Source organism: Lissotriton helveticus, chromosome 12, assembly GCF_964261635.1.
Source record: "Lissotriton helveticus chromosome 12, aLisHel1.1, whole genome shotgun sequence".
Taxonomy (NCBI): Eukaryota; Metazoa; Chordata; class Amphibia; order Caudata; family Salamandridae; genus Lissotriton; species Lissotriton helveticus.
This window is the reverse complement of record NC_136073.1, coordinates 850,386,139-850,412,157: the sequence shown is the minus strand read 5'-3', so window position 1 is coordinate 850,412,157 and position 26,019 is coordinate 850,386,139. Positions and strand designations below refer to the sequence as shown.

The following is a 26,019-nucleotide window of genomic DNA, read 5'->3' as shown; positions in this document are numbered from 1 at the left end:
TACCAAAGCGGTCTCGGGAATACTCTGTCGTGAGAAATAGTGCAGAGTGACTGCAGAGTGACTGCAGAGTGCTAGGGAGTGCAGAGTGACTGCAGAGTGCTAGGTAGTGCTAGGGAGTGCATAGTGACTAGGGAGTGCATAGTGTCTAGGGAGTGCAGAGTGACTAGGGAGTGGAGAGTGACTGCAGAGTGCTAGGGACTGCAGAGTGACTGGTGGGAGTGCTAGGGAGTGCTAAGGAGTCCAGAGTGACTACAGAATGCTAGGGAGTGCTAGGGAGTGCAGAATGACTAGGGAGTGCTAGGGAGTGCAGAGTGACTAAGGAGTGCAAGGGAGTGCAAGAGAGTGCGAGGGAGTGCAAGGGAGTGCGAGGGAGTGCAAGGGAGTGCTAGGGTGTGCTAGGGTGTGCTAGGGAGTGCAGAGTGACTAGGGAGTGCTAGGGAGTGCAGAGTGCTAGGGAGTGCAGAGTGACTAGGGAGGGCTAGAGAGTGCAGAGTGCTAGAGAGTGCAGAGTGCTAGGGAGTGCAGAGTGCTAGGGAGTGCAGAGTGACTAGGGAGAGCTAGGGAGTGCAGAGTGCTAGGGAGTGCAGAGTGACTAGGGAGGGCTAGGGAGTGCAGAGTGACTAGGGAGGGCTAGGGAGTGCAGAGTGACTAGGGAAGGCTAGGGAGGGCTAGGGATTGCAGAGTGACTAGGGAGGGCTAGGGAGTGCAGAGTGCTAGGGAGTGCAGAGTGACTAGGGAGTGCTATGGAGTCCTAGGGACTGCAGAGTGACTGCAGAGATTAAGCTAATGACAATGTAAATGACAATGACATTTATTTATCTGTTTTCAAAACCAACACATAAATACAAATTTTGTCATTTACAATGCCAATAGCTCTAACTTTTCCAAAGGCGAAACCATTGCATTGTAAATGCTTGTTGTTTCTGCTTTCCAAGTCTGTCAGTGTTGCCCTTTTTAGATTTCTAGCATGTGGTCACTGATTTTTCTTTGCTCATTAAATGTCTGTGTTTGAGATTCTTCACAGTGAGTAAATATTCATCGAAAGTATAGTTCTTTTTTGTAGGCTGTAGCCTTTCACTTTGTTCTGTGCCTATGTTTGGGCTTCCTATTGGGTTACATATTTTTGATTGTTTTCTTTCAAAAAATAGTTGATTATGATGGGGTTAGCATGAGTTGATTATGATGGGGTTAGCATGTTTCTTTGGGAACTGTGCATTTAGGCTTCTTTTATGAGAGGTTCTCTCCATTATCAGGAGATTAGTGGAACAATTTTCTAGGGCTATATACTGGAAGTGTATTCAGATTGGTTTAGCTCATTGTTTTTTAGGTTTTTTTTCATTCAAATTATTTTTATTATTTAAAGATTTTATATGCAACTTTCTGTGCTCATTGTTTCTTAACCTGTGGTCCGGGGACGTCTGGGGAGCCCGCAAGTCCTCTTCTGGGTCTCCACGACTGTTTTACAAAATTAAATAATATTAAAATTGATAAAGTAAAATTAATAAAACTACAGACAAATAAAGAAGGAAAATTGAAAATTTTAAAGCTTTTCCAAATTAGATAGTGAATTAAACGAAATATTCCAATATCTGGGCATTCGTTTGGTTTATTCAAGTTTCTGTTTTTTTGTGTATTGTTTTTTGTTGTGTTATAGAAACAGCTTAGACTGGGGGTTCCCCACCTTCAAACAATATCCGAGTGGGGTCCCGGGATTCAGTGGGGCCCACAGCGGTCACTAGGTTAAGACCCCCTGCTTCAGATCTCTCGCTAGTTTTGCTCTTAAGGCCTTCTTTTGTTTCCCCTCGTCCATTGCCTTCTCACTTGCTGTTCTACTGTCTCCCCATCGCCTGCTAGAGGGTCACTCGATTCTCTAGGTTCCTGCATTCTCTGTTCCATCTTTCTAATACTAATTCTTTATATTTTTCTTGCTCACTGTTTGCCTCTCGATCCTATGTCTTTCTCAGTCTTTTGCTCATTCACGCGCTCTCTTTCTTTAGCTTTTTCTTCCACATCTCTTTCTCTGCTGTTCCTCTCTCATACTTTCTCTCTATACTCTCTTTCTCTCCTCTTTGTCTCTCCCCTCCTTCCCTTTCTATCTCACTGTGATTCTCGTTCTTGGTCTCTTTTTATTTATTTCTGTCTCTCTCTGGGTAGTCCCCTCACTCATCTTTTCTCCCTCACTTGTTCACTCTCTTATTTCTTTCACCTGCTCACTCTCTCCCGCTCCTCTCTCGCTCTATATATATGTATATCTCCCCCTCGCTCTCTTCCTGTTTCACTCTGTCATTGTCTCCCTCTTTTAGCCTTTCTATTGTTGTTTCTGTTTCTCTCTAGTTATTGCCTTTTTCTATTCTCGCTCTTGTCTTCTGTCCCTTTGACTGTTTCTCCTTTTCTCTATATCTCTAAATCCCGCTCCCTGCCCCTAAATAGTCATTCTTGTATTATTTAGCTTATTTTAACTAATGTTGCGGTCTATCTTTTTCTTATCGGACAGTATTATCCATACAAAAAAACAAAATAAGCACATAACATCTAAGGACGTTGTATCAGCAGCTTTAAGGATATACAGGTGGTGAAACAGAAAACGATAATAGTAAAGGAAGCGTCGAAAAACAAATCATGTAAAGGCAGAGAGAATAAAGCCATCAATGAGACTACCTAGCGTCTTGGCCAACCAATGCTTGCCCCATCCAGAGCCTAACAGGATCCCAGATGCTTCTCAGCGTCCTACGGACATCACTTTCTAGCCAGGACATTTCCAAAAGGCATGCATTGATACATTCAAGCCACCACCCCAGGGCCAGGAGCCTCCCTTGGCAGCCAATACCCTCTTCCAAGGTCCCAGCTTCCACTAGGCTCCATCTGACAGGGTCTGAGCCAAAAAGGTAAATAAGTGATTTTAATTGTCATCCTTACACTTTCAAGTGAGTGGGTTTAAAAGCCGCTTTGCTCAAGGCAACTCTGTTATGGCACCAGCAGAACCAAAGAATGCAATATATGCTGCGTTAAAAACGCTTTCCTTTCAGTCCCAAAACCACATTTCGAACTCAAAGTCACTGCCAGGACTAGAGAATAGATTTTGGAATCGGCTTTGATTAAGGAAATAGGGTGGTCCGAGCCGCATTGAGTGGGGCCCTTCCCCATTTTGAGGAATATTGGTGCCTCTCAGAACCTTGGGGTCTGACCGAACTCAAGAACCCTAACTAGAGTTTCTTTCTCTTTGTCTTCATAGGTCTCTCTCTGCCCCTTACTCCTCAGACTCGTGATGAGGTTCATTGCCCGCCCACCTCATGGTCTCTTTTTCCACTCTCGGTGCACACTCATTGTTGATAGTTCCTTAAAGCGAGAGGTTGGCGCATCACAGGAGGATTACTAATGCACAGGAGGCAGTGACTCACGCGCATGGCATGGCCAGCAGCATGCTGACCAGTCGAGTGGGGGTGGAGACCACACCTCTTCCCCATTCAAAGGAACTGGGGGAGGGCAGGGGAGAAAACCCTTGGAGGGCAAGGAGAGAAGTGATCCACTGGGTCGAAGGGTCCCTTTGGCGTTCACATTATAGATCAATAGCCCCCCTGGGACCTGCGGAGGAAGCAGGGAGGGTGCTAAGAGTATAGAAGAGAAAGAATGGGAGAGATGTGAGAGAGAATATGAAAGCAAGGCAGAGAGAGAGACAAGGAGATGTGAGCGAGAACAACAAAGAGGATAGGAGGGGGAAGACAAAGTGGCAGAGAACAAGAGAAAGGAGGAGCGATAGAGAGAGAACACACCAGATGGACAGGAATCAGAAAAAGAAAAAAAAGACAGCGATGTATATGGAAATGTGTGCGAAAAAGAGGATGAAAGGGAGAGAACAAAGGGGAAGTGAACAAGAGCAAGACATCGGCAAAGAGAACGCACAAGAATTAAAGCTAACAAAGACAGATAAAGATAAGGTGTTAAAGAGAGTGGGAGCGCTAAAAAGAGCATGTGAGGGGAGATCAAGGTGGAAGCGAAAGAGAGAAAGAGAGCAAGAAAGAGTACCCACAAGATGGACAAGAAGGAGAAAGAGACAAGCAACTGCAATGCAATAGGTCTCGCATTTACGCAAGTCTGAGCGGTTGGTATTGCAAATGACAATGCCTTTTATTTATGATTTGGCTTTCAAAACATTAAAAAAGGCGTTGTCCTTTACAATGTCAATAGCTTAAACTCTTGCAAATGCAAGACCCATTTCATTCCAAATGTTTGAAGGCATCGCTGAGTTGCCCCAGTCTGTCTCCTACGGCCACTGAAGAGCTCCCCGTTTGCTACGAGTTAAATAAACAAGGCGGTGGTCACAACTGCGCACGATGGACACCCCCTCCTGCAGCAAGAGAAACTCATTTAAGAAAATAGTGCTTACATAACATAACATGTTATTTGTAAAGTGAACGTTCACCCGGAGGTATCTAGGCGCTGAATAACAGATGTTTATTGTTACCCAACTCAATGGTACTCATTTTATCGACCTCAGATGGATGAAAGCTGAGTGGACCCGCCGGGATTTGAACCTGTGGCCATGAGGTCGAACACAGGCCCCTGCAGTGGATGGGTCCATTGAGCCACAAGACCCAGCTCTGTCTAAAGAAGATGTAATTGTAAATTGTAAATTGTAATTGTAAATTGATACTTGTATAGCGCACTACTCACCCGCAAGGGTCTCAAGGCGCTTGTACGAATACCGCTGTGGAACCCATCCTGGCTTTCCCTGTGAGGTGTCCACTTCTGGGCACCCCCAAGGTGGAGGCCAGGCATCCTTAGTGTTGCGGGGCCAGTTGTGGAGATTAAGCAAGCTATTGCCCAGAGTTGCAGAGTGGGACTCCATGATTGGAATAGGCACCGAGGCGAGAATTATCAGGTCTGTGGAATTTTGAGCCCAAGACCCGCCGAGGCGAGGAATTGAACCCTGGTCCCGGGCTAGACCTCTGCATCAGGGTCTGCCGCTCTAACCATTGAGCCACACTTCTCCACTGTACCGTGTAACAATGGAGGTAAAAGGGCCAGTCCTAATGGTAGGTTACAAAGGAAGACAAGGCGGTAATAAGGAGGGACTAACAGGCATAATAACGAATCAGAAGCCAGCATTTACGAAGGACAACAACACAAGCCAATGACAAATATGGGCGGAGAGTGGGCAGGGCTTCAAGTACATACTCCAATACAGCATGGCTCGCAGAGCGGCGCATGCACTGCCTAGGCTCGACCTAAAAAACGAAAGAGAACAAGAAAAAGAAAGAACTTATATAACAAAGAGAGTGAGAAATCTAAGCTAGAAAAAATGATTTAGCTGAGCGTAGAGGAGAGAAAGCATGAGAGAGGTAAACAAATATGGACCAGTAAGGAACAGGATTACATCAGAAGGAGGGTACACTGAGCACTCTTCCAAAGCAGCCCTCGGTGCTGCCACAGCATCTTTCCTAAAGACATAATCCGTATCCTCAACTTCACCATCTGACAACACTGAGGTTTGTAGCCCTTCTCATGGGGAATCTAGCAGGAAGACAAGTCATGGCAGGTCAACTATGCCCACAGACCCCTCGAAAACACGTCAAAATGTAATGTAATGCACTACATCCAAACTTAAACATTGACTGTCCCCACAATGCAATAGGTCTCACATTTACGAGGGTTTGAGCTATTGCCATTGTACATGACAATGTCCTTTATTTATGTGTTGTTTTTTAAATAGATAAATAAAAGGCAATGGCATTCACAATGCCAATAGATTAAACTCTTGCAAATGCGAGACCTATTGCATTGCAAACGTTTTTTTTTGTCAAAGCGCCCCATGCCGCACTTTCACTTTATTGGCAGCCATGCCCCTTTTTTTTTAGACGCTGTTCGTCTAAAGAAAGGGGCGCGGCCGCTATTAAAGTGAAAGCGCGGTATGAAACGCTTTTGCAAAAAAAGCCTCTGTTTGTCAAGTTGACAAACAAATGCTTTTTTTTGTAAAAGAGCTCCATGCCGCGGTTTCATTTTAATAATGACTGCGCACCTTTCTTTAGATGCAGCTCATCTAAAGAAAGGGGCGCCGCAGTAATTAACGTGAAAGCGCGGTACGGGGCATTTGGAAAAAAAAAGTGAATAAGCAGAAAGAAAAAAACATGAACCTGCTTTCGGCGTCGCAAATAAACCAAAGGTGCCGCTGCCACTGGATCAGCGTTGCGAGAGAGCGTGGTCTGCCCGCAACAGCAGGCAAGTGAAAACCATTTAACCAAATAATGCTCAGAGGCTGTAATTAAAGCCTAATGAGTAACAACACATGTAACAGGGCGTGTCCTCATGGGAGGTTACAAAATGAGACAAGACTAAGGAGGGACGACTAAGCCTATTGACCAATGAAAGCCACTGTTTACAAAGGACAATGACACATGCCAATGAAAAATATGAGCGGAGAGTGGGCGGAGCTTCAAGTCCATACCTGATTACATCATGCCTTGCAGAGCAGCGCAGGCTCTCCCTAGGCTCGACCTAAAAACAAGCAATGGCAAAGAGAGCAGGTCTGTTGTGGCAAGCGTTCAATATCACTTTTTGCAAACGCGCAGTATGCAAAAACAATGATAAATATAAAAATGTTTAAGTGTCCAGCAGCACAGGTACACCAACCCTGGCATTGTGGTGCACATTTTTGCAGGCACTTGTGCACATGTGATCAGGAAAAAATACTGTCACTCACAATGCAACGCAGCCACTGGCTGAAGTGGGCTGACCCATTGGCCCATGTGGTTTACTGAGGTGGGAGGAAACAAAATGTGACTGACGCTTGGCCAATGGATGTCGAAGGCCAACCGATAGCCCCTGAATGTGTACTTGTATGTACTATTATACATTTTTGGAAACATGAGGCTGGCCAGACCTAAAAAGTTATTTCCTCTACAAAGACAAACCACTTATCGTCCGAACTCAGCAAGGTTGCTCTGGGCAGCTTCAAATTCTTCAGTCATCTGATGTTTTAGGGTCACCAGCTCCGACTACACAGCTTATAAATGCCAGTAACCCAGTAATTAAATGTCAACCTACATCATTGGAACAAATGCAAAAACCCACCGACATTTAACAAAAACGCAAGGGTCATATGGAAACACTCACTCGCCTGACTCTAAATAACAAACCAAGTGATATAATGGCCAGCTGTCTATGCCACGTCTTCTTACCCAGCAATGTCACCACATCAAAATACTGAAAAATGCAAAGACATCAGTGTCCAACCCATAGACCTTTTCATTTACCGTATAATAGATGAACTGGTCCCTCCGAGTTTTAAAATGATACAGACAGACCATGACCACAAGCGCAGTTCTGATCTTGCGGGACTACATTGACATAAAAAATAGTCCATTAACCTGTCCCCACATAGAAAACCTATTGTTTACCATATACCATGGCATATAGCACTCTTTTCTTTTAATTTACAGCCCTCTAAAGGCTGCCTTTTCTTCACTTGAGTCACAGTGAGAAGAATTGGGGCCTTCCTGCTCTCAAAAAAAAACCTGGTAGAATTATGAGATTACACTCTCTGGTTTGAGGTCCCTTTTGACTCCAATTATGAGAGGTCTTTCATGTGAAGCTTTTTTCCTCCACATGATTGGTCAGTCAATTTGTAAAGGACTTTAAATTTGTTTTTAGATCTCGCAAAACGATTGTCTAAAGGAATCAAATCAAGACTTTCATAATTTTTTTTAACTTTGTATTTTGAATTGTGCTTTTTTAAGGTAACTTTTATGAATTATGATGATTTACTTGTACTTTTATGGTTGTGTATTTAATGACCGAATAAAGTTTATACTTGACTTGACTTGATAATCACCCAATTGAGGCTTCAACTACTTCTCCAGTTGCCTTACTTTATCATCTTCACACCACTGTTAATCAAACACTGGATAATTTACTCCCTCCACTGAGTGTGATGTAAGTTCTCACCGTAGGTTTATTGATTTCCACACCCTCCTGGTCCTTCTATCCAGAAACTGAGATTTGATCCTCCTGATATCAATATATCGCAACAATTTGGGGTTTGTATACAGATCGGGGCAGCCTAGACCTCTCATCTGCTCCGCTATGTACCCCAACCAAGGAATACACAGACCCCCCCCCCCAAACTCCCCCCAGAGCCATGCAATCCACTTTAACAAATTGATGAAGGGTGAGTGCTGGGGAGGACCAAATTCTCATCCATCATACTAAAGGTGCAACTGCAGAATGATCAGAAATGTATCCCATTCCGAGCTCCTCATGCAACATGAACCCAGGGATACAGTGAGGGTCAGCGAGGAGCCTACGAAAAAATCTGTTTTCCACCACCTGCGGATCTTTAACTTCCTTGTATCCCCATACGTCACAGCCATAGGAGGCCATCGGGATATATTTTTCCCTATAGACTTAACAGTGCAAGGACGGGCTTTGTTCCCTGCCTTTTTGCAAAGTCCATAGTAGCCTCCACTGCCCTTGCCAAAACCTTCTTTTTCTGTGCTCGCTGCGCAACCCAAGACCCGTTGTCATCAAACAGCACACCCAGGTAGGGTAAAGTTTGGACTTTAGTGAGGTCAGCCCCCCTGCAGAAGAACTTAACACCTTGCGGCCTTCTTGGTGCCAATTGTCATGGTATGTGATTTGGTACAATTAGTTGCTAGATCAAGTGTGTTCATAAAATCTATAAAAGCATCTAAAAGTTTTGGAAGTCCCACACCTGTCATAGCAAACAGCATCGCATCATCTGCGTACTGAAGTGCGGGTATTAATTTGGTGCCAGCTCTGGGTATGTCTCTGCTAGTAGCCAAAAGGATGTCCCCTAACTTGTTAACATAGAGTGTAAACAATAGGGGGGCCAGGATACACCCCTGTCTGACCCCTCTCTTGATAGCCCATGAAGCTGACACACGGACATCCTCATTGTATCTCACCGCTGCCCTGGTGTTGTTTTGGGCAGAGTGTAGAAACTAAGTCCACCTCAAGACCTAGGTCCAAAAGAACTGACCATAACTTGGATCTATTGACGCGGTCGAAGGCCGATGTTAGGTCCATAAAGGCCATGTGCAGAGATCCCTTTTTTGCTGTTGTGTACTTCCCCACAAGCAAATGTAGGTTGAGACACTGATCTAACGTCCCTTTCCCCTGTCTAAAGCCATACTGTAAGTCTGAGACAATATTTGAGTTATCTAACCAGGTGGTTATCCTATCCAGAACCACTTTCTCCATGATATTTGCAGCTGAGTCCAAGAGAGAGATTGGTCGATAGCATGCTGGGTCGTCCCTTGAACCCTTTTTAAAAATAGGTATGGTAGTGGCCATTGACCAGGAAGAGGGGAGATCACAGGAACAGGCCGCATTAAACGCTTGTGTCAGAATCTGGCCTTATTAGGGAGTCTGCTTTATACAAACCCACCGGTACCCCATCCGGGCCCAGTGCTTTCCTTCCAGCTGTGGCCAGGATAGCTTTTAGTACCTCTTCAGTATTAAAATGCAGTGGGGCACTTTCTATACCAGAGTCCCACTGTATGTCAGTCCCCTTGCATCATCCCCAAGGAACATTCCCTCAAAGTGTAGACCCCATCTTTCAGCAGCTATTGTGCAATCTATTTGAGCATTTGCTGTGTCTGAGGAGAAGGGGCTATTAACCGTTTCCCAGAACCTAGTACTATCTGTCAGCACACTTGCCTTATCAAGTGCCTTCCAAGCCTGGGCCCTAATGAAGATCTTCCTGTTTTGAATTGCAGATTTATATGGCCTCCTAGCAGATCTAACCAGTGCCTCATCCCTCGGACATTGCTTGAGGGCGTGGATTAAATCACTGTGCGCTCTAGTACAAGTGCCATCAAACCACCTAACTCCTTCCGGCCTTTGGTCCAGTTGTAATCATAATGCCATTGGATATATATTTTGATATCTTATCGAAAGCATCTAAAACCACTCTATCCTGTGAACTCGTGTTCATGCAGAATGAAATCTCATTGGCACACTCAGCATATAAGCTATCTAGAAAGGTCTCTGGAACCACCTTTGACCATTTTATCCTATGGCTTGATCTTCTGTACTAAGTTCAGAGTTTGGAATACTCCTACCCTCCCCTCTACGGGCTTCGGTACAATACACCAGCCCGAGTATTAGAGGGTTATGGTCACTATGGGTGGTCCAGAGAACTGTCATCTTTTGTACTGCGAGGCTAGAGGAGCAGAGACCATTATGAAGTCGATAATACTAGTGGAACCCCTGCCGGCAAACGTGGCAACTGGGGCATCCGTGCCCAACTGCTCTAAGCAGAGCAAGTTATTTGCAGCTAGGAATACCTCTATTAAATGGCCTCATTCTGTGTGTTCAAAATGGGCCACTAAAGGTAATGCATCCATTTGGCCCCTTGCCACAATACAGCCCATATGGCATAGATGCGTATTAAAATCTCCTAAGATGATGACCTCATAATATGAATCTTGCCTCTCCCTATATTGATCAAGGAACCTCTCCAGTGCTAGGTGTTGAGTAACCGTAGTTTCTACAGTAGGAGTTATAGAAATTTACTACTAACGGGGGGCGATTAGCAAACAACACATCTATTGCTAGCAGATGAGCTGAGTGCATCTCTACTACTCTACTAGAGCAGGGGGTTTAAGTGAGACCAGAAGAACAAGGCCTCCCTTCGGTCTACCTGCTGTAGATGGAATTGCACTTTTGAAATAGGAAGTAAAACCATCCAAATCAAAATGATCAGTAGTGTCCCATGTTTCCTGCAGTGCAATTATGTGACAGCACACTATCATCCTATGCCATGAAACATCATCGCCGTTGGTTCTAAGACCAGCTATATTCCAAGACAAGATCTTCAGGCAAGAAGAGTCTGGGAGAATGGAAGTCAGTTTGGAAGGAGAGGTGGGAACATTACCCATCCAAAGTGCAGTACTTGAAACTTGGTGCTCAGCTCCAGCAGAAGGTAGTCAATCACATCCATCTAGACCAACCTGTTCTTGAAGAGGATCAAATATTTTGGTTAGGGGCAGTACAAACCTACCATTCTCATTCTGGGCTGTTCTAAGCTGCATTAAGGTGGACTGTCTGATGCAAAACAGGAGGAAAAAGTTAAACTGGATAAAAGTACTGCAGAGAAACAACCTTGATTGATATTTTAGAGGTCGGAGTAAATTAACTCTCCCAAAAAGTTTTTAGCATAGGCGGGGTGTCTTACATTATTTACTACACAATCTCCTGCCATGTTTTTCCTAACCCTGTCTCCACCCAACTCACCCTTCTGGCCATGATAGTACGGGGGGACAAAAAGTGCCCATTTACTATATTGCTGTTGCACCAATGAGTGACCTTGTGGATAAGGTCCACTGTGGATTCTTTTGAGCCTTCAGTGGTAGGGGGGACTCCTATTAGAATTACCACTAGGGGTGCTGACCCCGGAGGCATCTCCAAGGAAATTGGTAGACCTGCACTGGACATTAAGGGTGAAGTTATAGTCAATTTGGCTAGTTGAGTCCCCGTTAAAGATGCTGCCCCTGTCACGACCTTCTTCTGTGTAGAAGTGTCGGATATGATATTATAGTCCCGGGTATTTCCTTCTCCTTCAGTCTCCCTCTGTGGTTGGGTATTGTTTGGATGGGTCGCCTCATTTGCACTACCATGTGCGTTAGTCACTGGGCATGTGTAGACCAAGCCCATGTGTATAGATGCATCTGTTCTGGTACCCCCCCACCACTGCCGGATTTATGCTCAAGTTTGTGTCAGGGTTTGATGGCCCGGATGTTATCACAGAGGAAGTATCCAACTTAGCCTCAATGCCTTCCAACCTTAAGCATATGGGGGCTATCGGTGTTTTAAACAAGAGTTCCAGCCTGGGGAGTAATGTGTCTACCAATTGCTCCATATCTGTGTTATTTCAATCGTAGATTGCACCACTCGCCATGACGGCTTTATCCTTGACTTTCACGGATGATACCTCCCGGCCCTCTGGGCTTCCCATCCAGGAGCTGAGACTATCTACTCTCTTCTTTAATAACTCTACCTGTATATTATCTCTACCTGTTTTTATCCCAAAATTTATCTCGTACTTGAGACTGCCTGGTTTGATTGTTTTTTTTTCCTACATAATGTACATAACCCTTGTATCCCTTTGATATCCTCCCCTCCTATGCCTCTTGTATACCTGTAAAGCGCTCTGATACCCTCACGGGTCTGGTTCGTGTTCTATTGAAACCTTAAAATAAATAAATAAACATGTGATGAAGACTTACTCTGAAATTAAGACCGAGTCACTCTCTTCTCCCCTGTCTTTTTCCTTTTGGTTGGAGGCCCAACCTGGGCAGAGTCCTCTTCTACAGTTGGCAGCCCATCACTGCCGTTTCCATTTGGGCCTTTGGCGATCGTTGTATAAAGAGCTGGTGCAGGTGAAAATCAAGTCTACTTGTGATAAGAGCACCATTCGTCTGGTGTTCAGTGAGATACACTTGAAAATCTTGCATAGTGTAGAGATGGGGTTGATCTGTCTGCTCATGCAGAGGTTGGAGCCAGCTCTCAACATTCCCATGTTCTAATGCACATTAAAGGCCTTCTCCTTCATTGTAAGCCATCATCTAATGCCAAGGACATAACTCTTGGAGAGGGTCTTTAACGTCACGCATAGCCCTTGGCTACTGGTTCTAACGCTATCGAATAGGCTGCAAGCATATTCCATCTAACATCTTTCTCCTTTGAAACGGAAGCCTCGTGCTGAATTTCATTGTCCACTGGTGCAAATTTCTGATATATTAACCATATACTAGTACTTCCTGTGAAAAGTAAGATGTAAAAACCTTCGAGTAGCTGGAAGTGTACAAAGAGTAAAAAAGGGTATTTCTGTGCAGGTTCCTGGTAATCTTGCAAGATCTGTTGAGTAAGATGTGTTGTTGTGATTCATAGAAAGTTGTGGAACTTGCCTTGAAGCAGGCGTTCCCAGAATCATTTAAACTGTATTCAAGCTCTTCAAACAAAGTACAGGACTGATATACTCAATGTTTATAAAAACAAATTGAAGATCTGGTTAAATTATGACCGGCTACAATTGGGAGAATTTTCTGTGACTTAACGCACACACCTTCAAGTGTGTCTCTTACGCGAATAAAGCCTCTCTTTGTTGAAATCTGGGGATTTCAGATATCTGATTTTTAGTAAATTGTTTTCACTGTATATTATCACCCTAAATCCTGCAAAGGTAATAAATGGCAGGAACCCACTTTCTCTTTAAAAAAACTTGCAATCATTCAAACTTAGTCAATGGCAGCTCCAAGAAAAAGTAATGACATACAGGGTTGTGGCAGGTAAGGACTGTTTAGCCTTGACAACGCCAGGAGATATCAAAGAGCATTACTCTATGTCGTGATCGTGAACCTGGCAGATGGAGTAGCATGCAGCTCTATAACCATAGGCAGTGATCTTGCCACATTGCTGCCTTCGCAACAAGTGTCTGGTATTTTCTTCCATTTCGATACATAGCAGATTCAGAGGTTTTCTTTCTCTGCCTTTTTTTTTTGTTGGTATATTTATTAGTAACTTTTTAAGGTCTAAAAGAGAGTCTGTGTGGTAGGCATGTCTTCCTGTGCTTAAAGAGCGTCTATTTATACATGCAATATTATGAAACATGAGTCATTGACACAAGAAGTTGGTGAGAAAGTCCAATCTAGATTTGTGGTTTTGCAGACCAAGAGAAATGGATTGCTAATAAAGGTTGTAGGCCCGTCTACGTCACTCATTTCCTAGTCAGTTCATACGCTACCATTATCTCCCAGCAGCCCTTGCAGGCTTTTATTTTTAGACCCTTTCAGCCATTGGCTTCGTTTTCTCAGGAGCATTCAGCCATTGGCTTGGGACATCCCACAGGAGTATTTTAGTCTCACCTTTTTTCTGTTGACTACTTGGAGGTATCCTTCCACCCCATTGGAAGGCATGAGGGACTATCTTACATCTGAAAAGTACACTCAGCACACATGCTTTGTACAAACAAACCAATCATATTTTTTAATTGTTTTGCACCACAGCAGAAATTTTGTATTGCTTTTTTGAGCATTTGGGTCTTCTGATGTTTATTTTTGTTACACTTTTCTGTTGTCCATCTCTGCATTCTCTTTTGGAATGCACTGGCATTGTGACCCCTGGGATAGAAGTTACAAGACCAGATAAATGGAACAACATAAACAGCATGAAACGATTCACTGAACTGTCCTGTAGTCCCTGCATGCTGACAACTTTCATTCGCATAGCGGTAGGCGAGTGTGATGGACAGCTTCCACTTTGTGAATGTTTGCCCTTGGCAGTCAGTAGCACTTTAAAGCTTTTAGACTTAGACTGCAGGGACAGCTGATATCACTTCCTGATCAGTCTGAAGGATGGGAAAAGGCTCCTTTACCACACCTTCATCTTGCAATGCATTAGCAAACTGCAGTGTCGCACCAGTACATTGCGTTTCTGGATTTTGCATTCTCAAATCCAGAGTTGGCGTTGTATATACAAAGTCTGTATAGCACCTTTGCCAGAGAAGGCTTGGCAAGATATTTCATTGTGGCAGATTTAAGGATTTCCAGAAAATGTGATTTGCTCTTTATCAACATTCACGCCTTGCAACAATGAACAAGAACTTTACTTGTTTTGCTTCATCATGCCTGGTGGGCGACTGTTCCGCATATTTACTTCCCTTTATGAGTTTGTTGGCATTTGTAACTAGAACTGACCACATTGAAGGCATAGCTTTGCGGTCTCCATTAGAAAGTACTCTGGAACAATCCTGAGGTGTAGGCTTGTGTATGGACAGCACACATGTCCTCAGTGTATGTACCGCTACAGCTTCAGTGACCACTGCAACACGTGGAACATTAAAACTACCCACATATCAAGGATGCTAATCAGCTCTGAAGAATAGCCACAGTGATTACAAATTGACATTTTCGAACAATTGGTATTTAAACATTTGATTTGTAGCAGATGTTAACAAAACAAATTGCTTTAAATTATTGACATAGAATCATCCGAGATGTGAGGGAGAAGGTCTAGGGTAGCCCGAGGTACATGAAAGTTATCCAAGGTCAATAGAGTCCACCATAGGTGTGAAAGGATTGGAAAGCAATTGGAACCAAATGTAGGATAAGATCAAAGGATTCCAAATTCACAAATAATAATTTCAAATACAGGGTTGCCTTATATATTTTGTGCAAAACTGTGTCTTTAGTATAATAAAGGAGATGCACAGAAGGCAAGTATTCAAGCAAGAGGGCAAGCAATGACTATTCGATATAGTGTGTTCTTCTGGTAAATGCCCATAGAAAATTGCAAGCCAGGAGAAATTACACTAACATTAATTAATGTACTAGCATATAATATGTATACATACAAGTTTAGGTTTAAATGGGCTAAGAGAGAACTGATTAACCAATAATAATTTCATAAGCTGGGAAGGTATGTTGCCACAAGATCATTATCAAAATATCATCAGACACAGATGTGAAGTCAAACATAATTTACAAAAATATCACCCTATTGGAGTTAAAAATAGAAAATGTTTGTCCAATGTTTAAGTATTTTTGTATATGACGGTTAAAACATGATATTCTTGACAGACCATCATTTTTACTAACATTCAGACACACGATCAGCTGAGAAAACTTGATATGCATTGTTGATTTTAGTAGGTAGGAATGAACTGAATATGCAGTTGGAATTTTAGGAGCTAGAAAATTCTAGAATAAACAACTGGAAAATGTAATATCTGGAAAAAGTACGCTTTTAAGGAGCTAGAGAATAACTTAGTGATGAGTGATGAGAAGAACTTAGTGAGGAGATAGGAGTTTAGGATTCTGTGAACATTTGAAATAATAGCACAGTTTTAAGAATAAATAAAGTAAATATAAGAACTTTAATACATCAATGATCCAATGAAAAAAATCATAAGGCTGATGTACAATGGAGTATTTAAGATTTAGTAAATACCTGAGCTCATGATTCCAATGAGGAATAGTTATATTTAAGATCCAGTGAATAAATTAATATAGAATGCAGCTTAGCAGAAGGATATTTAAGATTCAATAAATACATTAATGTAGAATGCAGATGAATATTAGGGATTCAAGGTCCGCTAATTAAATTAGCTTAGGCTGCAGATGAACTGCAGGGTATTTAAGATCTATTAAAAACATTTATATTAAGGGCAAGATGGCCGCCGTGGGGTGCAGTGAGTGAGTCGCACTCTCCTCTTCTCCACTGCCAGAAACTATCAATGGCTGGATAGACTAAGAATTGCAGGGTTTTTTGAATGCCTCTGTCTGGCAACTCGGTGATTTTCCCTCCCTGGCTGAAACAAGGGAACTTTATTCCACGCACCGTTACCCACCTTAAAAAAGCTATTTCTGAAGTTCTAATTCTGATAGTAGAACTTTGCCACAGGATGCCACCTCGTTTACAGCGTGGACTTGAGCTCAAGGATGGAAAAGGAGGGAAAACATCGGATGCAGAAAACGCCAAAGGACAGAAATCTACTGTGCAGCGTGGACTCGAGCTCAAAGATGGGAAAGGAGTGAAAACATCGGATGTAGATAATGCCAAAGGACAGAAATCTGCTGTAAAGGAAAAAGGGAAAACAAGGACAGAGCAGAAAATTACTGGCTCGGCTCTGGTTACTGCCATGGTACAGAAAAACGCGTCAAGCCTGAAGAGAATAATGGTGAAAAGAAACGGAGCAGAAAGCGCGGCCCCTGCTAAAGATGCAGGTCAAGTTGTCAGGCCAAAGACTAGAGAGTCTGCTTTTCGTCAACCTACCGTCACGGAAAGTTTTGCCAACACTCCCGTAACCGCTCATGCCAGCAGCGATCTGCTCGCAGATAAACCCGGGACTATCACGGACTCCAGCGCGGACAGAAGAGATGGTGTAGACCCGGCTTCTGAAGCTACCGGAATCAGCGCTGAGGGAGCTGGCGGAGCTAGGGGAGCTGGCGCTGGCGCTCTCAACACGGATGCAGACTCCATGCACAATCCTGGGGTCGCTAGGCAACCAGGAAGACCGGCAGCAGTAGAAGCAGGTAAGCCGGCCACTGCAATGCCTGCGTCCACGTCCGCTCCGGAAGTGTTCAGCGCTGCAGGAGTAAAGATTGTCGTGGGCAAGGCAAGTGGCGGTGTCGTGGCCGGGCTGAACCAAGGGCTAGAGGCGCAGGAATGGAGTCGCGCAATAACAAACACAAGCTCAAGCAAAAGTGTAAATCTGATGGCGATGAGTGACTGCCGAGCCCTGCACACTCAGCTTCCTGGGGATACTTCGGATGTGACGGTAAATTCCCTTACTATGGTATTAGAACATACAAATCAGGGGGTCGAGATGCATGAGCTACATGAGTCAAATGTAAGTGAGGGGAAGGAATTCGCTGCTACTGTCGGCACTAACGCAGCTAGCCTATTGTACAACAAACCCCTAACATGGGCAGAAACTATGGATTTAAATGCAGAGAATGGGGGATTTAAATCAGGTGGCGATTCCTCCACCTCAGCAGAAATTGGTATTGCCAGCGGTTCCGCCTCAGCAGAGAGATTTTATTCTGTGGAAGAAGACACACAGTCACAATCTCTGCCCTCTGAGGATGTTTGTTCCGACGAGTCCACAGGCATTGACTCACTTAGCAGCTCCCCGGCAAGGAAAACCTCACAAAAAAAACGCCTGTCTAAAAGGAAACCCTCCACTGCAAGCAGTACCACTGATCCTACTAAAAAATTAGCGTGGGACTACTCAACCACTACCTTTTCTTTTATGGAGCAGGACAGTCCAGCAACTTTGACTGGGGATCACGGTTCTGCTCAATCCTCCCAGCCTCCTGTTACGCTTGATCTTTTGTTTAACACCCTGAAATTAATGCAGACTGAGGCTAGAGGAGAGAGCAGGAGGGCAAGACAGGAATCGAGGAAGATCCAAAATAAACTTAGAAGTATAAGCAAAAGACAAGATGAGATGGTTGAGAGAGTGGTACAAGTGGAGGAAAGGACTAGTAAAGTGGAGGATGATCTGAGGGGCTTGAAATCATACAAGGAAGAGCATCAAAAGGTGGCAGAGGATGTCAACTGGAAGCTGGAAGATTTTGAGAACAGGCAGCGTCGGAATAACATCAGATTGTTGGGCGTGGAGGAAGGTCTGGAAGGGGAGGACCCCAGGCTGTTTGTTGTGGATTTGTTAAAAGGGGCTTTCCCGGAGTTAGCTAGTTGGCAGTGGGAAATAGAAATTCAAAGAGCCCACCGTTTCCCTTTTTTTCTTAAAAGGGGTCAGGCACAGGTTGGGGGCCAGAAGGGGCAACCAAGGGCTCTGCTAATATTCGTAGGGAATTTCCTTCTTAGGCAGTTGATACTGGACAAAGCAAAGCCAGGGTCAAGACGTACCTATAACAACGTTACGTTCTTTGCAAGACCAGACTTTTGCCACGCCACAGTTGAACGTAGATGGAGGCTGAGACAATTGATACCGCATATCCAGGCTCTGGGTTCTGAAGCCTATTTGCTTTACCCTGCAAAACTGAAAATTGTGACTAAGGGCCAGTTTAAAATCTTCTTTTCAGAGATTAAGGCAAAAGCCTATATGATAGAGGTTTTGGGATATAAAGAGAAAATGTAATTGAGTTAGTCTGATATGTTTGCATTATCGGCTGGCAGTGGGGAGGTGTGGCGGCTGCTGCGTCCCCGGCGTCCACATATAGGTCATGCTTGACCTATTTGCCTGTAGGGGGGAGGGGGGAGGGGCACTCGGGGAGGGCTCAGGGAGGTGGGAGGGGTAAGGGGTGGGAAAAAAAGGCACACACTATACACAGCGAAATGCAGTTTGCAGCAGATCAAGGTTTTGTTTACATGGAGGACAAAGGAAGCCCTGGGCTTGATTAAGAGATGGAATTCGAAGCTGGCGTTAACCTTTGATGTTTTTTGATGTCTTGTCGAATTTTGTCATTTAATGTTTGCGGTCTTAATGATCTCCAAAAGAGGCTGCGAGTCTCAGCATTTTGTAAATCAATGTCTCCTGATTTGATCTGTTTACAGGAAACTCACGTGGAGGGCGGTAAGGGGTTTTTGCTGGAACAAACTGGATTTAAAGTTTTAGCTTATACGAAACAAGCCTCTAAAACTCGAGGGGTGGCGATTCTGGGAAAGGGTGCAGATTGTACTGTACATAGGAGCAAAGAAGACATTTGGGGTAGATGGGTGATTATAGAATTGAGTTTTAGAGGGGTTAGGTTCACTTTGGTTTCAGTGTATGGCTCAACGTGCGATGATCCGGATATTTTTCAATTTCTCGACGATGAACTCCCAACGTGGCCAGAACCGATTGTTTGCTGTGGGGATTTCAACATCAGTCGACCGGCGAACATTGAGTTACAATCAGGTCATTCTTATACAGGGAGGAAGAAAAAGGTGCATAGAGCAATAGCGAATATGGCTTTGAATAATGCTCTCTCAGACGTCTGGGCCAACCTGCACCCACAGTTAGATGGGGATACATATTTTTCTGCCCCCCATAATATAACAGTAAGATTGGACTACTTTTTAATATCTAATGCTCTGCTAGGTAAGATACAGATCAAAAAGCTCCCTCGGTTAGTGTCAGACCACAATCCATTATTATTGTTACTGAACTTATCTGGGGTAGGTAGGAAAACATACAAATGGACTTTCGAGCGAGCTCTGTTACAAGATGAGTGCTACCGTAAGCACATGGAAAAATGGATCAAGGAGTTTTGGTTGAACAACAGGGGTAGCACAAGCAGCGGATTTATTTGGGATGCATTCAAAGCAGATGTTAGAGGAGAGACAATAAGCTTCTCAACCTATAAACGAAAAAAGGAAAGAGAGTTGTTTGACCAACAGGTTAATTCCCTTCTGAATGCTGAGTCCGAACTAAGTAGGTTAATTTTGGGTGGGCTCTCGTTGGATCATCAATTGTTGGAGATCATGATTTTAAAGGCAGAAATAGCGGACTGTATTACTAAGAAGATAGTAGCTAGCTATTTAACAAAGAAGGAGCAGGCGTGCGAGTTTAGTGAACGGATTGGTCATATTCTTGCTGTCAGAGCTAGGCAGAAAGCCAACGCAGGGGACATTAAAAATATAGTTGACAGCTTAGGCAATTTAATCTCTGATTCTGAGGAAATAAGAAAAGAATTTTGGAAGTTTTATTCGGAACTATATGATAGGGAGACAGAGCCAGAAGTTGAGAATATTAGGAACTTTTTAGGAAATATTCAACTTAAAAAATTAAAGTCAGAGGAAAAAACTATACTCGATGCCAACATAACATTAAAAGAAGTGATGCTAGCTTTAGCAGATCTCCCTTCATCGAAGGCTGCAGGACCAGATTTGATACCAATTGAATTTTACAAGACGTTTATTTCAGGTTTTAGTGTAGACCTTCTGGATATACTTATGCAAGCCCAGAGAGGTATGTCAATCCCTAATTCTTGGGGGGAGACAGAGGTTATTGTTATTTTGAAAAAAGGGAAGCCCGCTTCAAATCCTGGGTCATACAGACCTATTGCATTAATGAATGCCGTTGTAAAGCTATACTCAAAAATTTTGGCCACAAGGATGTCCGCTGTAATAGAAAAGCTAGTTACCCCAGTCCAACATGGTTTTATTCCGGGGAAAGGGACCACTGAACACATTAGGACTGTGATTACCTGTTTTGATGCTATGGAGGTTACAGGCGGCCCTGTCGCGGCTCTATTTCTAGATGCTGAAAAAGCTTTCGACAGGGTCGCTTGGGAATATCTATGGGAGTTAATGAGAATTTTTGGGTTTGGGGATAATTTTATAAAAGCAATTCAGGTTCTCTATAGAGATCCTACGGCTAGAATTAAAATTAACCGAGAGTTATCAGCGCCGGTGCAGATTAAAAGAGGTACAAGGCAAGGCTGTCCTAGTTCCCCTCTTTTATTTGCATTATACATGGATCCATATTTACGTAGGCTCGAACTCAATCCCAGCATCTCCCCATTGTGTGTAAATGAGTCAGCAGTGAAAGTGCTGGCTTACGCAGACGATGTGGCGATAATTACCTCTAATCCTGAAATGGCAATAGGTGTAATAGAACAGGAGGCCCAAGAATTTGGTAACATTTCTGGTTATAAACTCAACAGAGCTAAAACACAGATCATCAAAAACTTAGCATCTCAATGTAATGATCCTCGAGTGATTTCCTCTGCAGTATATTTAGGTGTTGAAATTTCACCTGATTTAGGGACAGTAGTTGAGCGTAATATTTCGCCTTTACTGACAAAAGTCAACGCGGACTTGCTAAGGATAAATAACCTCAGATTGTCGTTAGTGGGCCGCACTAACATCATTAAAATGATTATACTTCCTAAATTTCTGTATTTTTTTCGTACAATACCGTTATTGTTTGAGTCAATTTGGTTTAGTAAACTAGAGTCAATTTTAAATAAATTTATTTGGTCCTATGGGAAGACGAGACGGGCATATAAGTACATGACTTTACCAAGGGAGAGGGGAGGTTGGGGGGTCCCTGACTTTAGGTTTTACTATTGGGCTTCAGTTTTGCAATATATCCAGGGCTTAATTGGCGCAAATGAAGGGAACCCGAAGGTAAAAGCTGTCTCAACTATGATTTACGCAATCGCATTGGGCGAAGATACAGCAAATGCTTTCTTAAAATGTATTGATTCATCCTATTTTAAACGAACTCGCTTCAAGACAGTCGCCGCTGCTCATAATGTATGGTCTGCTGTTGCCAAAAATTGTGGTCTAGGGAGATTTAATAGATATATCAGAATGTACAGAAATAAGTCTCTACCCCCTGAAGTCTTTTCGGATGCTATGATGGCGGACTGGGATAGAAAAGGTATTAAGAAACTTGGCGATATGCTAGATTCAGATGGAAATATTCTTCTATTTTCAGATTTGCTAGATAAATTTAGTATTGCAAGATATAGTTTTTTCAAGTATCTCCAGATCAGGAGTTTCTTTCTTAAGAAAAAAGGTGGGCCAGGTGGATTTGGCATAAGTAAGTTTATGGAGACAATTGAGCAAAGCGGGATGTGTTCCATTCGATTTTTCTATGCCCAGCTGGCTGATTCAAAGAAGGATGACAAGGATAGATTTGGTATGAAATGGGCTGGGAAATTAGGGACATCAGGGGAAGACTTTCAGTCATCCTTGGAGTTAGGCTGCTCAACTCTCTATTCTGCCCAACTACAATCGCAACATTTTAAAACGCTATACCAACTATACCATACGCCTGATCGTATAGCACAGTGGGGTGCAACTTCAGGAATTAGCTGTTGGCGATGTAACGCTATGGCTGCAGATAGCATCCACATATTTGCGCTCTGTCCCAAATTAAGATCTTTATTAATGGACATTGAGGATTTTATGGCCCGCACACTTGCTTTTAACATAACCCTAACACCAACTGTAATTATGTTAGGAGTTAGGGATTGTGAAGGCGCCCATAGCGAATTTTTATTTGTAGCTATGGCGGTCTACAGGTTGATGATTGCTAGAGTTTGGCTCAATCCCCTCCCCCCGGGCCTGCAACAGTGGATTGCCTTATTACTGAGGACGTTTAACCTTGAAAGGGGTATATTCGAGAAAAAAGGCAAAAGGAAAAAAAGATGGGGGAGAAAAATTTGGGAACCGATACATCGTTGGAAAGAAAGATTAATTGCAAACGTAGACTGATGTATTAATTTCATCCTGATTGGGTTTCCTTTTTTGTATTAATATGTGTTTTTTCTTGATAGTAACTTTGATTTGGTACATGATTTATTATTTGCATTAAGGTATTTGTACTATGTGTCATGTGTGTGCCTGAAAAATTTCTTTGTTTTACAATAAGGGGAAAAAAAAAAAAAACATTTATATTAAATGCTGAGGAGCAGTAGAGGTATGATACATTAAGGATATAAATGACTAGCAGAGTCTGATGAAAAGAGTTATAGTGAAGACCCAGAAAATTATTTCCTATAGGATTTCACAGAATAGGTGCTTTTAAGTTTCAGGAAATAAATACATATAGGGTGCAGATGAACAGCAGGGTAGTCATATACAGTAAATTAATCATTATAGAATGTTTAAGGTCCAGTAAATAAGTTAATGCATGGTGAGAGGAAATAGGAAATTAAGATTCAGTGAATACATGAATTAAATATACCGAAGTGTGTTTAAGGTTAGTAAACAAATGAGCTGCCAATAAAGTGTAGCCTATTTAGGATTCAGTAAATACATGGATGTTTGAAGTATAAAGTATAGGTAGAATGCTGCAATATTCATCTTATACATCTGATGTATTTTAGGTGAGAACAGGTGGAATTTGGCACCAGCATTGATTACCAGTCAGAAGGAAACAGGATGTCCTGTGTGAGTACCTCTGTGTGTTTCTCAGGAGTCTTCCACATAGAATGTTGTCCTAAAGGATGTATTAGAATGAGACTGCTGACTCTTGCAGTCATAGATTTGATGAAAATTAATATTCAGTTTAAAAATATTGTGATATGTTGGAATGTCTTTGAATATTAGGGAAGAAAGTAAATTGAAAAGGATTTATATTTAAAGCCATACTATGAGCAACTCTGGTTTTCATGACCTATTGTTTGTCAAAAATCGTCTGAAAGAAATGCTATAGAATCCTTTACCATACTGAAAGCATAATTAATTGACTTATTGTGCAAAGTGATAAACATGAGTATAATATCTTAAAACTATTTTTTTTTGTAGAAAAACTAAAAGAAGTAGTGAGAAGTGTAAATTGTTTTTAAAGAAAAACTGGAGCACTTCACATAATTTTGTAGATTTAGTTCATTGTATTCTAATCTTTCACATCTAGGAGTATTACTCCACACAGCACTTCCCCTCCTACAATATCTCAACACCATGCTACATATATTGCATTTGCTCATTTCTGCTAACTGTAATATCTTCACATAGATTTTGTGCAGAAATGAAGGGTACAAAGTTGTGTGATGAATTGGAAGAGTTTTATGTTATCCTCCAACTTCAGAACACCCCATTCCTCGCTCCTCTTTCACACCTTTGTATTTGTACCTAATGGTTAGTACTTGTAAATACACTCATTCCCCAACCATATTATCTCTTACATTGGCATGTATTAGAAGACATGTACCAACTAGGCTGCTTCGCTTTTGATGTGACGGTACCAGGGCATCACAGAAGTGCCAGGTCTTGTACTAAGGAGGGCTTACTCAACATTGATAAAATTCATCATTCTCCATAAACCTCTTTATCAGGCCAATGTTCACAGTACATGTTTCTTTGCTCAATAAATCTTGCCATACTGCAGAGTTCCTGGACACATTATACTGCACATCCTATCAATATTTCAGAGGTTATTTATACACCGCAAGAAGCTGGTTTTGTTCCAGTGCCCTTATACGCGCATCTTAGAAAGCAGCGCTTACATTACATTTGGTTATATTTCGGAATATCGAGGACAGAAAATCTGAAAGAAACACGTTAGTGATAGATTCATTACCATAGAATATTCCCCAGGCGTCAGACTGGATCCGGAAAGTTTTTGTGCTTAGCAGTACCCCTGCGCGCTGGTAGGTGGTGTCGGGCGGCTCCGCATCTGTCACTGGCGTTGCGAGCGCCCAGATGATGTCACGGAGAGTACTAAAGGCGCCACCCATGCGCGCTGACATCAGTTCTTTCTTTTTCCACGCCGAAAGCGCAGATCCTTCTCTTGTCTCCTCAATCAATCAATCAAAACCATTTGTAAAGCATGCTACATACCCGTGAGGGTCTCAAGGCGCTGGGGGTGGGGGGAGGGGGTCGAGGGGGGGCTGTTACTGATTGAAGAGCCAGGTCTTGAGAAGTCTTCTGAAGGCCAGTAGGTCCTGGGTCTGTCGTAGGCCGGTAGGGAGAGTGTTCCAGGTCTTGGCGGCGAGGTAGGAAAAGGATCTGCCGCTGGCGGTGGTTTTCCGGACGCGTGGAACTGTGGCGAGGGCGAGGTTGGCCAAGCGGAGGTTGCGGGTGGGGATGTAGAAGCTGAGTCGGTCGTTGAGATATGCTGGTCCGGCGTTGTGTAGGGCCTTGTGCGCGTGGATGAGGAGTTTGAAGGTGATCCTGTTGTTGACGGGGAGCCAATGCAGGCCTCTCAGGTGGGGTGTGATGTGGCTGCGTCCGGGGACGTTGAGGATCAGTCGTGCCGAGGCGTTCTGGATGCGTTGCAGCCGTCTCAGGAGCTTGGTTGTAGTTCCTGCATAGAGGGCGTTCCCGTAGTCCAGTCTGCTGGTGACTAGGGCCTGGGTGACGGTTTTCCTCGTGTCGGAGGGAATCCATTTGAAGATCCTGCGGAGCATTCGGAGGGTGTGGAAGCAGGAAGCAGAGACGGCGTTGACCTGCTTAGTCATGGAGAGGGGGAAGTCGAGGATGACCCCCAAGTTGCGTGCGTGGTCGGTGGGTTCTGGGGCTGTCCCCAGTGATGTTGGCCACCAGGTGTCGTCCCAGGCTGAGGGGGTGGGGCCGAGGATGAGGACCTCCGTCTTGTCTGAGTTCAGCTTCAGCCTGCTGTCTTTCATCCATTCGGCGACTGCCTTCATTCCTCTGTGGAGGTTGGCTTTGGCGGTGTGGGGGTTTTCGGTGAGGGTTATGATCAGCTGGGTGTCGTCGGTGTAGGAGATGATGTTGAGGCTGTGTTGTCGTGCGACGTGGGCGAGTGGTGCCATGTAGATATTGAACAGTGTCGGGCTAAGGGAGGATCCCTGTGGAACGCCGCTGATGATCTCGGTGGTCTTGGAGCGGAAGGGTGGGAGGCGGACGCTCTGGGTTCTGTTGGAGAGGAAGGATGTGGTCCAGACCAGGGCTTCTCTTGGATTCGGCGTCATGGAGGCGTGCTGTTAAGGTGTGGTGGCAGACCGTGTCGAAGGCTGCCGATAGGTCCAGAAGGATGAGAGCGGCTGTTTCTCCTTTATCCATCAGGATCCTGATGTCCTCGGTGGCGGCGATCAGGGCGGTCTTGGTGCTGTGTTGCTGAGAAAGCCGGACTGA

The 26,019-nt window shown here is 43.6% G+C and overlaps 1 protein-coding gene across 2 annotated transcripts in view; it reads left to right on the top strand.

Moving 5' to 3' along the window:
• Nucleotides 1-26,019, top strand: part of MATK (megakaryocyte-associated tyrosine kinase) — a 108,717-nt gene that overhangs the window by 26,161 nt on the left and 56,537 nt on the right. For both annotated transcript variants that reach the window (XM_078668449.1, XM_078668450.1), the window contains exon 2: nucleotides 23,307-23,370. In XM_078668449.1, the coding sequence (XP_078524575.1) occupies nucleotides 23,362-23,370 (9 nt within the window). In that variant the 5' untranslated portion in view covers nucleotides 23,307-23,361. The remainder of the gene's footprint in view (nucleotides 1-23,306; nucleotides 23,371-26,019) is intronic.